Below are 15,039 nucleotides of genomic sequence, written 5' to 3' on the forward strand. Positions count from 1 at the left end.
TTTCTTATGATGGGTTTATAGTCCTTGCTCAAAGAACAAATCAAATTAGTTTCTTTGCGCATCTAGTTTGTATTTTCCTGAGAGGCTGCCTTTCTCCAGTTTCAAAAGATGGTTTCAGACTACCATACTCCACTTGATAAGTTCGCATTCCATCTCATCCTGAAAGCCTACATTCTAAAGCCATCTGTGCCCGCCGATGATGTCTACGCCTTAACTTCAATTCAAAAAGTTTGGACAATATGACGATATTAATTAGATAACACTTGCCACCCCTTTCCTTCCTTCCCCTCCTGGATGTCACACTTGCATCTCTATTCAGAAGAGGAATGGTTCCATATATAGAGGGTTGGTTTATTTGCATCGCTTTCCATATTTGTTTATATAGAGATTGTAATCATTATGAGGATCGAAATCTTCTTCTGTTCAATAACTAAAAAATATCAAAACTAATATACGATGACCTTTCTGGATCTAATACGATTCTCTATCCATCCTTCTCCTTACTCATGGCTACAAAGACAGACATTCATAGTTTCATGCACCCAAGGTTGGAAAAATGTTGGCTCCATCTCCCAACTCTACCCAAACCACAATGGCTGGAGAAATTATTGTCTGGACCACGCCCAGTTAGACCAGCACACATCTCGGAGCCGTGCACGGTGGATAACGCCCAATCGGGAATTCGTGAAATACAAGGATTGATGTAGCGTGTTATCCACCATGGGATCTGGGTGGTCTACCTAGACCACCCCCAGGCAATAATTAGCCCAATGGCTGCCTCACTCCACCACAAGCCCTTCTTAGGCTGTCATTAACCGTGCGTGTTTAGTGGGTAAGATAAGATAAACTCGCCACGCATACAAAGGAAACACTACTTTTTCCATGTGCTCACCCATTTGAACGGCATCCGGCCCTCTCCCTCGCTGGTCCATATAAATGCTCATGTGACGTCCCTTCACCCCAAGCAAAGTACCCTGTCCGAACCATCGCAGAAGAAACCAAACCCTACCCCTCTCCCGCTCTCCTTCTCATCTCCCCCTCGCCGCCCCCAACGTGGATCGATCCGCAGAGGCTCGCAGAAGGGTTACGACCGAGATCGCCGCCGCTGGATGGGAGGAGCGGCATAGGGACGAGCAGGAGGAGGCGGCGGCCGCGGCGAGCAAAGGGATCGGCCCCAAGGAGGACTGCAAGGCCGAGGCCAGGAGGAGACCATCATGTCTGCCCTAGTCTGTGGGAAGAGGTCTTCTTCCGTCTTCGAGGAGCTTCTCCACACCCCTCCCCCCGCCTCCAAGAGGGCCCGCTGCTCCGCCGGCGCCTCCTCTCCCACCGCCGTCCTTCTCTCCCCGGCCCGGCCCTCCTCCGCCTCCACCTCCCCGGCGTTCGATCGGAACGACGACGAGAACAACAACAGCGGCGGCAGCGGTAATCACTATTCGCCTCATCTTGCCCACCTGCGGTCCCTCTTCCCCGACATGGACCCACAGGTTCGAAGCCCCTTCTCGCCTTTCTTTCTTCTGGTGTTCGTTTTTCTGAAGACGATCTCTTCTGTGGCTGTTGCGTTCTAGACGTTTTTGTTATATATGTGATATGGTCACTTCTCTGTGATTCATGTGAAAAAAACGAAATCTTTTATCTTTTGATGGAATTGAGAATGATTCGATGCTGATAAGCTCATCCTGCATTCTAGTTCTGGTAAATTTGATTCACCACTCTAGTTCTAGTATGTTTGATTCGTGAAATAATCATCCATGCATGAAATATATTGACTAATTTAAATAAATAAATAAATAAATAAATAAATATATATATATATATATATATATATATATATATATATTATTTAACGAACTGATTGAGTCATTATGCTTATGCTTCCATGGGCTCGTGCACTGCTGCTATTTGCTGACTGGTTTTGGTTGGCTTAGTTTATTTTATTGTTTTGAGTTGCTAGTTGCTATTTGCTGTTGGAAAAATTGAAACAAAGGGTACAGATTGAGGGAATTCAGGAGGAAGAAAAGAAAAAAAAAGGAAAAAGAATAATTTGCAGACCCTTTGCCAGAGATTTTATGTCTTTTATCATCTGCTGTTGTGATTATTTGTTTTATTTCATTTGGTTGCTGACCCATTTTCAAGTGGCACATGCTGATTGCTGATTCATAAACTATATCGAATAATTTGCACTTTAGATTGTAAAATAGAATAATTGTAATGTATTATTTGGATATACACATTACAGAAAGGGCAGTTGTATTATATTCCAAGTTTGGTAGATGTTGGTCTTGTTGAAAATGGAGAGATTAATATATTTAATTATATAGCCAGCAAGAGTGGCAAGGCATATTCATTTCTGGTCTGTTCGCCGCTGTATGACCTCTATGTTTACATGAAACATTTGTATTCTTTTCCCTTTTCTTGTCTACTTTTAGTTTAAATGGAACAATGTGAAGGCATGATCAATAATTTTATAGAAATGATGAAGTATCCATGGGAAACACCTCCCAAGGTTCGAACGTGGAATGTCCTCTCAATGAAAGAAGGGTGCATTTGCCAAGCTATAGCCTTCTTTGTCCTATCTGTTTTTCAGTAAATATTAACTTCTCATGATTATGGTTCAGGGAAGTGGAAGATTTGTATTTGATTGTTGGAATCAATGGAACATTTAATTGGTGATGGGAACACGACATCTTTTATTTCCCTTTTTTCCCTTTTTCTTTTTTTTTTTCCTGTTTTCTTTTAAAGAAGTTGTTTTGTCGTTAGGTCAGAGAACAATGATGGTCGGTTAATGAAACACTACCACCTGTTTAGTGGATTTAATACGCGTGTACACTCACATGGGATTCATTGAATTTTTTTGTGTAAACAATCGTTAGTGAATTCCTGTTCCTCCCTCTCCTCACCACTTCCCCCACCGCCCACCTGGCTCCCCCCCCCACACAACCAAAAACAACCCCCCCTTCTCCCCCCCTTTTAGAAGCAGCTAGAAATTAGCATGCTTTCAAACAGTCATATTGCGTATTCTATCTATCTTATCAAGGAAAATGTTCAAGCATGAAATCCAGGTCTGTTGGCTGCGAATTTTAGTCGTTCTTTATTTATAAGATTAGTTTTGTGAAGATAGATCTGAAATACATCCTATGAAGCAGCTTGTGGTAGTTCTTTTCTTTTTTGGTGATTTAAACACTTGATTTTGGTAGCATACAGATGGTATGTGTGTGATTTCGTTGCACATGGTTTTTTCCTATTAAGGCTGGAACACTTTTTTGACAATTTTAGATGCTTTTTAATGTGAATCAGATCAACTTTCTTTCTGATTCGTTAGACAAGTCATAAAATTAGATTAATGGCTTATGATGTCTATGTTTAGCTAATAAGCGGTGATGAAATTATTACAGTTTCTTGGAAGGGCACTTGAAGCATCTGGAAATGATCTGGCTTCTGCCATAAAGAGTTTAAATGATCTCCATCTGGAGTCAGCAGATATCAACTTTGATTCTGCTGGGAGCAAACCTGAAAGTGGAATGGAAACAAATGTTCATGTTTTAACTGAAGGTATGCATGCATTCAGATACTCAGGCTCTCATGTGGCATAGCTTTCTTTGGTCAATTAAATGTATATGGTTGAAATTGATTTTTCTTATGGAATACCCTATTGGTCTTTTTTTCCCCTTCACATATTTTGATTGTTGCAGGTCATGACTTTCACCTTTAGGATCTATCTGAATTTTAGAAGTGATACAATCTTCCTTCCCCTTGTATTGATCATGTCTTATTTTTATATAGTAGTATCTTGTCTAAAGTAGTGCAATAGTCGAACTGTTTGAAAATTCTTTTGAGTCTACCTGCTTCTGTTTTTTTTATCAGAGATCTTTTTCAATGACTTATCACTTGTAGCAGTGATATTGAGTTAGAACTTAAACATGCATAATGTGGTGGATGCGCTTGTTTATGTATTTTATTTTTTATATGGACCTTGTTCTCTGTAAGAGATAAGGATTATTGAATATTTTCTTGAAGTTTTTGTTTTTAATTTTGACCTCAATCTCAATTTTTAAAGGATCTTAACTGTGAGTTGGAACCCAAACTTCAACTAGATCAACTTCCTTCCCGATCTGTTTCTCAGCTCTAATCTGAATCCAATCTTGAAAATCAGCATACAATTTTTAGTTCATTCATAATTTTGATGCTAACATTTCTGTCTCAATATTGAAATAATCAACTCTCGTGTACTATAAATTTCTCGGTTGAGGTATAGGGCTAAGAATTACCTTATTTTCTTTTGGCTTGATGTTTGTTTTTTGTCAACTGATTTCATGGATTATGAAATTTAGTAATATTGGTTTTATCAACGAACAAAATCAAGATCATTCCACGTCATGTTAGCATGGTATCTTTCTTCAGTTTGGAGTCTGAAAATTTACTTTTCTTTAGGTAGATAAGGGGTGCTTCAGGTGAGATCCATTGGGGATCCAACTTTCCATATTCTTGTTGAACCCAGGCGGTTTAGGGCTGAGAACCATAGCTTAGAACTTTAATCCTAGTGATGGCCCCAGTCATGACTTTAGCACTTGTTAAGACCTTCATCCTAATCTTTATCCATTTCTACTGCTAGCAAAATCTCAATGTTAAATGTACCCTTTATGATTAGATCCAAGCCATCTCATGGGAGACGAGATCTGATTGGAAACATAAATTGCTGCTCTGGTCTTGATTTCTACTTTATAATAATTAACTGTTATCCAAGATCACCTTGATCTGGACTTTTTATTTCTTTGATTTCAATCATTATTTAACATGGCTCACAAAAGCCCAAACAATCTCTGCCATTCTTTGCCTTCAACGCTAAGCTAGGGAGAGGGGATAATACAGAAGAATCTGAACTTGTAGACAGATCATATAAGAAAAAGTGTTATATGCTATGAATAGAAGAACTGGTGGCTCTTCTGACATGCAGTCTGTTGTTCTTGGAAAGATATGCATTGGAGTCTGGCAATCCTACTATGTATTTTGGAATACCAACAGCTTGGTTGGTGAACAATGGCAAGAAATACAGCTTTTGTGGCAAATAATTGATGCCTAAATCTCATCTAGGAAGATGATGGAGTGTGATATCTTAGTCTGGCCAAATGGTTCGTCCTGTTTGTGATTTAGTTAGTGAAGGCTCTAGGTGATGAAGTTCGTGTTGCTCTGGGAAGGAAATAGAAACTTTGGTCTTAATGTTGCTTCTGAATTATATTCATATGCTCTTAGTTTGCTCCATATATTTGGCCATTTACATGAGATCTGAATTCAGCAATCTTAAGAGTCCATCGTGCAAATTTGCCATAGCTATGCTACTGTTCCTCTTGAGGCATGCGCTTTTCCATCTGGCCAACCTTATTCTTAATTGTGTGTGTATATGTTTTATTTATGCCTTGTTGTGTATTATCCTCCTTAGTGATCTTAAGTCCCATCATGTGCAATCTGTATCAAGGCTGCAAACTTGCAATCCTTCTTCATCCATGGTTGTATTTACATGTGTTGAAACCTTAATCTGGTTGTCTATTCTTAATGCAGTTCTAGTCATCAATGAAAGAGAGCTGTCATCACATTATATTTGTAACTTAAAATACTAAAATTTTTAGTAAATCTACAGAATCTGTCTGCTGTGCTTAATGTGTCTGGCTTCTTTTCATGTCTTATTAAACAAGGCTCATAATTAAATCTATTTGGATGTTGAATTATAAAATTGCATAATGATTGCTCAGCCTTCTGCTGAAAGGCAAATTTTGAGCACGTTCATGTTCTAGTTTGTTGTTTAGAGAGCATCTTCCTTGTGAAAGGAAGCTGACATCTTTACTATCAAGTTTTGTTAGTTGAAACCAACTTTAGTATTTATCTTATTTTTTCAGTGGCTGTTTCTTGAGTTCTATTAAAACAGAGGATGAGAAACATGAAACTGTTTTGAATTTTATGGTGCGTTAGTTTTTCCAAAAAAGTATTTCTGAGAGGCTATCAAACTGATGTATTTCATCAGTTTTAATTATGAAGATCAGAAGTATGAGATCCTTTTTACATAAAACTTTTTTTTTTTTGGAATTTTTATGACGTGTTAGTTTTTCCAAAACAATTTTTCTGAAAGGCAACACTCGCGTTTTGTATATGTCATCTATTTTAGGCTTCGTGGAAACATGTTCTAGTAATGCTTCACAACCAGACCGCTCAGTTTTTATAAGGCTAACATGACTTATCAAGAAAAGTTTTTTTGTATACATAGACATTCTCTGTGATACGAGGGAAAGGAAAGCATAAGCAAAAATCTGAATAAAGCTAAGCAAATATTGAGAATATGAGGAATTTTGGAGAAACTTCATTTTTGGAATAATGTAATAACTCGAGATTGCATTGACAGCACCAAGTCCAAGTCCTAATATTTTTTATTATTGTTCTTTGTTAAAAACAATTTATGGTCACAAACCATTCATTTTAAAAGAATATGTTGCTATTGTTTTTCATGTTACAAAAAGTAGTAGGGGCAATCTGATTCCAAATAAGTCCTTGCCCTAGCTTTTCTTGTCACCATATTAGCTACCAGTATCATTTACCTCTAGATGCTAGTGGTGCTACAAAAATACATCCTTCCAAGTTCTCAGCGGCAATAAATATAAAATTTAATGTTATGAGGTGGTGGACATACAATTGATGTACTCTCAAAATCTGCTTGCTTGCACCACTTGAAGGCCTCGTAAGACTGACCAATTATCCCATTAAATACAGGTTTTCCAGCTACAGACCTCTCAGGATGAACAGATGTTTGCAGTTATAACAATCTTCTCCTCCTATCGATAGATGCTGCAAGAGACCATCCACATAAACCCACTGGGTCACTGAATTAGATAGTAATCCAGCCAATATCAGGTTGTCAGGTCCAGAGAATCCATTAGTTTATCTCCTTGTCTTTGCCATAGTAAAGTGACTTAAATCTATTAATCCAAATATACCCAGCGACAATTGGGACAAATATCCTTTTTCTTGATGCCCTTTATAATATTTGGTCTATAAAAGTTTTACTATAGAATGAAGGAATGCCCATTGAAATTGGTTAAAATACTCATTGAGGATAACACATTAGATAATTAGTCTTAGGGCCTTTCTCTTATTCAGTATAACTTAGTGCTTTTGTAGGGGGCAATTTGATATTCTAAATGCCTCTCAATTTCGAGAGGGTATAACTTTGGTCAGATGGAGTCATGGAGATGCTAGGAAGAAATGCAGACTCAGCAGCAAATCCAACATTTTAATCCATTAGAAGTAAGTGACCACCCAAGGGGGTCATCTTCTTTCTGATTGCTTACATACACTAAATTATTGGCCTTGATAAATGTCCAAAGACCAGGTCAGACTTTTGCGGACATGGTAAGCCTGTTGACTGATCCATGCCTGTTGCATGTTAAAAGGCCTAAAATCCTTTCGTTAGCCAACAAGGCTCCTAACTAATTTGGTGCAAGCTCTATTATCTTTTTTCAACAGATAAATCTCCTGTCATCTTTCTCTAAATTATCACTACAGACCAGGCATCTACGTAGCTTTTAAACAATAAAACAGCGATGACTGGACAACAAATTTTTGAAGGGAAGCCTCCCAGCTAATATAGCATGTTTTGTTTCCAAACAGTAGGATTCTTGTGAAGATTATCTATAAGGAGATTAAAGGCTTTTGGCTTTGAGCTTTACATATATGGATTCCCCTAAATGATGCTTACATTAGCTGGGACGGTACAGGGTGTGCACCTGATAATCATTTTCCTAGAGGTTGCTTATGCAACTACAAAGGGATAGTTGATTGGGTTTTGGGTGCATTGAGAGATTGCTCCACTCATCCTTCATACTCGAGAGCCTCCTTAAGTTTCAAAAAGTCCTGTAGAAGAGCTCTGAAGAAAATTGTAAGATCGTTAGCAGTAGCTACCAAAAGACTGCCTTCTAAGCACTAGTAGATTCTGCCTCCATAAGCGTGCCCTATCCCTCTGATGTTTGCATATTTGACTTTTGAAAGAAAAAAGGGAAGAAAGCTTTTATTTTAAGTACTCTTCAATTACCTTCTTAACCAAAAGCATAATAGTAGTGCAGACTGAAGGAGAAGAAATCTGAATATAATCAATCAATCAATATTTTCTACTTATTTATGAAAGAAACTTACCTTCTTAACCAAAAGCATAATAGTAGTGCAGACTGAAGGAGAAGAAATCTGAATATAATCAATCAATCAATATTTTCTACTTATTTATGAATGAAATATTCTAGTGTCTAAAAACGAACACAAAAACTTGGATAACAATAAACTGCAATAGGGTTTGCAGTAAGGAAAACCCTACTCTGACCCCATTTTGAGGGAAGTAGAAGAGGAGTCAGATGATGGATAAATATCAAGGGCTTCATAGGGATATACAAGTGGAGGGTCAATAAAACCAAAAGATGGAGGAGGTTGCTGCAGGTCAATTAAGAGTTGTTTTCAGCTGTTTTCTTTAATGAGCTTAGTGGCAATTTTTCTAAAATCTCAAGTATGTTTTATGAACTGCATGAGGTTTCTGTCTGACGTCTATAAATAGTTGTTTCCATCTGAAATCTACGAGAACTTGGCTAGAGTTTAAGTTTTCTCATTGTTTGGTCTTTTCTGAATTCACGTGACTTCAGAAACTTGTCTTGCTTTGAAGCATTTTAAAGTTTTTGTCCAGCCTCTTTTAATTGCTTTGACATCAGTACATGATTTGGTTAATTCTATTTGAGCCTATTCTCTTGATGGAAATGTGCAACAATAGAATAGCAAGCATAATTTATTTAGCAATATGAGACTTTAATATGTATATCATTTTCGTATAGATAAGTGTAAATTATGTATATTTTAAGTAGGTCTAGAAAATCTCATTTGCTAATGTATTTGGGTGATTACTATGCTGTTTGTATTTTCCACAAAACTAAAACAAACAATTTCAGGGACCTTTTTGGCTTTTACCTTTTCTCTGTACTGTGGTGCTCATGCCTTTATCTATACTCTTCATTTTGTGAATTTTTGTACCATCTTTTTAAAATTAAAAGATATTAGGAGAACAAAACCAGATACGATCTGGAAAACACCATGAAATTCTTGTGCGCATATACACATAAGGAGAAAAAATGAAAGTTTAGATGCTCATGGGATGTAGAAGGATATATTAAATGTCAAATATGTATTAAGGCCCTGCTCTGGATGCTGATGCACATTCATGAATTTTAAGTTCCCTAGTTGTTTGTGGATTGAGGAGGTGGCCTGTTTGTTTGAAGCAACAACCTTCTTCTTGTTGTTGTTGTATTTGTATTCTTTGTTGTCTGTAGTTGTTCTTCATGTTCTTAGTTTAAACACCAGGCTGTGGTGTCTATTTCCTAAATCACCTTTCAAAGAAAATTTGATTCAGATCAATACTTATCCTGTGTACTTTGTTGGTTTTCCTCGCATGGAATTTGTATTGAGGTAAGGCATAAAGAAAAATGATGCCTGTGATCTGCAAAACAATGGCAGTTGAAAAAAGAAACCGTGAACTCCCTAAACTGTGTACAAGAACCTTGCTGGTTTCTGTTGCAGATATGTCGTACAATGGAAGCTTTTTTGCCATGCTTACATGCTGTAACATTCCCCTAACTTATGCCATCTATGCCTGGGTGTCTGGCCATGTGAAATAAAGGAAAATGATGCCCAAATTGATATGAAATAGATAAAACACGGTTTATAGAAAAATGATACCTGGAAGAATCTGGAAATTAGTGGCAGCAGGAAAAAATTGAGAAATCCCCAAAATATGTAAGCATACGTTGCTAGCTTCTGATGCAGATGTGTTGTGCAGTAGTAGCTTTCTTTGACATGCTTTCATATCCCTACCTTTTAACCAAGGTTCTTGTAACTGATACTTGGACCGATAGGCATGGTATGATGTGGGTCTGCACTGTGCTGCAGACATTTTGGCCTCTTTTTTTTTTTCTCCGTTTCAGATTTTAATAAAGCTGGCAAAGGATGTGCTGACTTTAATTTAAAATTAGAAAATAAAAACCACTCTCCTGTTCTGAAACAAAGAGTTGTTGGTGGGGGGGGGGTGGGAAGAGGGGGGGACAAGGAGAGGAAGAGAGAGAGAGAGGGGTAGGGAGGGAGGGGGGAGAGAGAGAGAGAGAGAAGGAGAGCGCTTGAAAGCCCTCGTCGTTGGGGGTGGGGGCTCGAAACCCTAACCCCATGTATGAGAGAGAGAGAGAGAGAGAGAGAGAGGGGGGGGGGGGGAAGGTGAGAGGATGCCTCCCTTTGATGCCTCTCGCCATCGAGGTCCAAGCATGGGGGGAGGTGTGGAATCGATCGAAACAACAGGATTTTTTCTTTTTTTCTTTTTTTGTTTTTTTGTGGGGGTGGGGCGGGGGGGGAGCAGTTATATTGAACCGAATTTATGGTTTGAACCGTGTCGGTAGTTGACTGGGCCAGTTCGGCATGGTTTGGCCTTCTCTGCTTTTAACAGCAGTAGCTTTCTTTGACATGCTTGCACATCCCTTCCTTTTAACCGCCACTCCAAATCTGGGTGTTCTAGCTGTATGGAAGTCTTGCATATCATTCATGATTAGAGACCAAGGATTCATGGCCCAGTGTCGTACCATTCTATCAAGATAATGGTACCTGGAATGTCCCTAGGACACTAATTACCAGGATGACTGTAGTGTCCTAGGTGGTACTAGGAAGGATGGACCATGATGGATTGGGGCAGTTGCATCCCAACACTTGGGACAGCCTATCATTCCAGGTTACAATTTATTTCTTCTTCATTCGTGTTGCAAATGGTTGCATCTGTTTGTGCCAACCTGTCCTAGAACCATACAGGCCTTGGACTAGATGGGGCTGCCTACCAGTACTGAGGCTAATCCTTGCTTGAGACATATGCCATGTATTCTTGCAGGTACTCTAGATACTTTTTTGTGAATATCCATCAATTTTCACCCTATTTGGTGTTCAGGATTGTTGAGGAGAGCACCTAATGTAGGTGTTGGTCCATTTGATGATTAGGAGGCCGAGTGGATTCTATTGTGTTTGTCATTCAAAGTTTCTATCCCAACCCATCCTGATATTCTCCTCTCCTTTTTTTTTTGTTTATATTTAAAGCATTGGAAGGTCCAGGCTTTATGAATGAAGATAACAAGATTCATTCATTGCTTATTATAGAAGCTTGTTTTGGAGGTTAATCTACCAAAATTATCATGTTATTGTGCAGAGATGCTTATCAAAGCTAAATCTTAGTGCTTTTTTTGAGTAGGCAAAACACTTTTTACATTTTCGACACACAGTAAAAGAGAAATATTAGAATTAGGATAAACCCAAAACAAGAGCCAGACCAGTGCATGATCAATCTAGGGGAAACAGCAGAGATCAAAGTGACAAGCTAAATGCTGACTTAAACTAACTTTAAGAAATGATACTTTTCTGACATTGTGTGCTACTGGTGTAGTGCTGAAGCATAAGCTACTGTTTCTGCTCTTGTTTTTGAAGTGGCGTGTTTTACAAATCTGGCCAGCTGTCTGCAGCATGAGAGATCACTATTGGATGGTTGAATATTCAACATTGAACTTTTGATAGTATGATCATTCTGCTCAATGTTTTTTAATTGGTGCATTTTACAAAGTTTGCCAGCTAAATTTGCGGCATACAAGATCATTTTGGATGAGTGAGTTCTGGAATTTGATTTTTCAGTAGTATGATCTCTACTCACGAGTGCAGACATCGAAGTAACAGGTTAATTATGAGAAACTGCAATTAGTGACATTTTGTTTGGTGCAAGCCAACCATTATGGTTTTTCTTAGTATGGGCGGCTGCCTGAAGTTTTCCCTTAATACTAAAAGTAGCATGTAGAAGAACAGCAATTTAATCGTATTTTCCTTTTGCTTCATTTAGTTATGGGACAATTCTCTTTCAGTTATTGATATATTTTATATGCATGTATATATGGGTGACCTGTGTTTCACATCTTGTTTTGTTTGGTTGATAAACTCTAAATGCTCTAGATGTTTGAATATTTTACTGTTTATGCTTGAATATTTAGTTGCAAATAAGCAAAATAGAATTAATTGCTGGATTGCTGCATTTTGGTGCACTTAATAGTATAAAGCTAATATGCTTCCTTTTTCATTTATTTGAGGTTTATTTTTTGCATTTCTAGAAATTGTGATAATGAAAATGATGGTTTGTTGCAGAATATACCTGTTTTTTTTAACCTTTGGAATCTCTTAATTTTTCATGATTTTAAAACATTTTTAAAGAAAATATAATTAACATGAAATAGTTGTATCTAGAAATTCATGTAGGCACACATTCTTATGTTCGTTCTTATATTTATCAATAAAAAACTAGAATATGGCGTCAAACTGTCAGAAGTCAAATGTCATTGTGTTTAATTTATGTGCTTGCAATTTTTTTTTTTTTTAAATTTAAGCCTTTTGGAAGTTTTGTGCTTTCTCTACTTGTTCTTATATATGAACAACTCCTGTCTTCTTGTACTGCTATATGCTGATTTAAACTTTTCCTTCTGTAATGTTGCTAGACAAGAAACTGTAAAAGCCTGATTTCACATATTGTCTCCTTGAGTAACCCTGTTATTTTTTAAGGGTTTAGATAGATTTTTTTGTGTTCTGAACAATGGCAACTCCTAAGGGAGGATAATACCATGCTTGTTTCTTGATACCATGCTATATAATTAGATTATCCTGGAAGGTCATGTTATAGGTTCTTCAAGTTTATCTGTTCTTTGATGGGCATGTTGAATATGATTACATAGTAATTGCTAATATGTTCGTCAATCACTGTGCTACCAGGCCAATACCCTGAGAAAATGGAAAGATATATTCATCCCACATGGACTTGAGAAATTTTGTAGGTATCGTGAACAACAATGGTGCAGAAGAGGCTGCTGAAAATCCGCATGGTGCAGCGTGTCTTCCAACCGAAGGCTCCGAATGGGTTGAGCTGTTTGTGAGAGAAATGATGAATGCCGCTGACATGGATGATGCAAGGACTCGTGCCTCCAGAGTGCTGGAGGTTCTGGAGAAGTCCATTGTCACTTGTGCTAATGCTGAAGCAATGCAAAACTTTCACAAGGTATCTTATGCTTCTTTATAGCAAGTATGACATTGTCGTTGTAAACAGAAATGGAGGCACGACATTTAGGTTGCGTTTGGTAGCTGGCAATCTATCCAGATTGCTGACGATTTAAAGGAGCCCCATTAGATTATCACGTTTGGTATGTTTTTTGGATTGGTAATCCAGATTATTAGGTAATCTCGATTATCTCTTATGAGGTAATCTGGATTACCAAGGGGAGGGGTGGTTATCCAGGTTACCATTACTTTGATAATCTTGCAATAAAATTTTTGGATGAAACCGCCCTCCTCCCCTCCCCCCTCCTGGTGCGGCGCCACCCATCGCTCGCCTATGCCTCCCCTTCCCGTGCGGCGCCACCCATCGCTCGCCTATGCCTCCGACGGCAAGGCCGCCTCCTACGCCGCCATCACGGCTCTCGCCGTTATCCTTTCCGCCGCCACCACCTATCCCATTGTCTTCTTCCTCACGATGGGCAGCGGAAAGAGGGGGGGCCAAAACTGGCGCCTTTCTCTACAAAATCCAGTCGACGGCCGTTAGAAACCAGTCGATCGGTGGGCTGTCGTCGTCTCCTTGACGGCAGCCGCCGGCAATCAAGGGGAAACTGTCGGTCTATTGAGATCTGGCGGTCTCAAGAGGATGATCGTGCATGAAAAGAGGAGACAGTCGGTCGGTCATCTTTTTCCTCACCTCGCCGCCTTCTTCCACCGACACAGCCTTCGGTGGGGTGGGTGAGGGCGGTAGCACGGGTGGGTGAGGGCAGCGATGGAGGCAGCCGTGGGGGGCGTGGGGTGCGGGTTCGCTGGAGGCCCAGGGGGCAGTGTTGGAGGGTGGGAGGAGGCACGGATGCTCGGGGGGCGGTGCCGGAGGTGCGATGGCTGGGGGGTGGTGCCGGAGGTGCGACAACGCGGAGGGGGGGGGCGGAGGGGGCGGCGGGGGGTGTGGCATGCGAGGGAAGGAAAAGGAAGGGAAAAAAATAAAAATAATAAAAATAATAATAATAAGTATTAAAAAATAATAAAAAAATTAAATAATTTGATTATTTAATTAAAAAATATTTTTTTTCATATAATAATTTTTATTATTAAAAAAATTAAATAAATATTTTAAAATGCTAAATTAATAATAAGGGTATTTTGAAAATTTGATGTTATATTATCGATAATCTGATTGTCATATCAAATATATCAGTTAAGATTTTCAATAATTTTACTGCAACATTATCTGCATGTACCAAACACAGTAATCAACATTACTGGCAATCTATCTAGATTGCAGATAATCTCGATTACCAGGTAATCCAGATTATCACTGCCTGGCAATGCATCAAACGCAACCTTATGATTTTTGCTATAGTCAATATATTTCTTTTTTTGGATGTCTAACATACCTCTCCATCAAACTGAGGAACTCATATGGTCAAGATCAGTTTGCTTCTGAAAACTTCTGTATGTGAAATAGGAAAATGTGATGCTGAAGGAACAAGTTGAAGTCCTGCTAAGGGAGAACGCTGTTCTGAAGCGAGCTGTGGCAATTCAGCATGAACGTCAGAAAGAGTACGATGAGAGAAGCCAAGAGCTGCAGCGTCTGAAACAGCTGGTGTCCCAGTATCAAGAGCAATTGAGAACGCTGGAGGTAGGCAAGTCTGCCATTCATCTGGATGTTCTGCTTTTGCCTCAACAAAGGCCTTAATGAATTCTTTGCTCTCTTGTTGCATGGCAGGTCAATAACTATGCACTTACAATGCACCTCAGACAGGCTCAGCAAAGCAGCTCTATTCCAGGACACTTCCATCCTGATGTCTTTTAAGATGGATGAGCTGCCTGCCCTTTCCCAGTTTATCGTATGTCTGCTTACTGTTCTGTCAAAAATAAGTTGCTATCTTTGTGTGCAAGTATATCAACATACATACA

The 15,039-nt window shown here is 38.9% G+C and overlaps 1 protein-coding gene across 1 annotated transcript in view; it reads left to right on the forward strand.

Moving 5' to 3' along the window:
* Positions 1–949: 949 nt before the first annotated feature.
* LOC105050134 (uncharacterized) overlaps positions 950–15,039 on the forward strand; it is a 14,171-nt gene continuing 81 nt past the window's right edge. The window contains exons 1-5 of the mRNA XM_010930031.3: positions 950–1,484; positions 3,393–3,549; positions 12,906–13,126; positions 14,588–14,761; positions 14,849–15,039. The exon at positions 14,849–15,039 is cut by the window's right edge and continues 81 nt beyond it. Of these exons, the coding sequence (XP_010928333.1) occupies positions 1,215–1,484; positions 3,393–3,549; positions 12,906–13,126; positions 14,588–14,761; positions 14,849–14,935 (909 nt within the window). The 5' untranslated portion in view covers positions 950–1,214 and the 3' untranslated portion in view covers positions 14,936–15,039. The remainder of the gene's footprint in view (positions 1,485–3,392; positions 3,550–12,905; positions 13,127–14,587; positions 14,762–14,848) is intronic.

This window comes from Elaeis guineensis, chromosome 8 (genome assembly GCF_000442705.2).
Source record: "Elaeis guineensis isolate ETL-2024a chromosome 8, EG11, whole genome shotgun sequence".
In the NCBI taxonomy this organism is placed as follows: Eukaryota; Viridiplantae; Streptophyta; class Magnoliopsida; order Arecales; family Arecaceae; genus Elaeis; species Elaeis guineensis.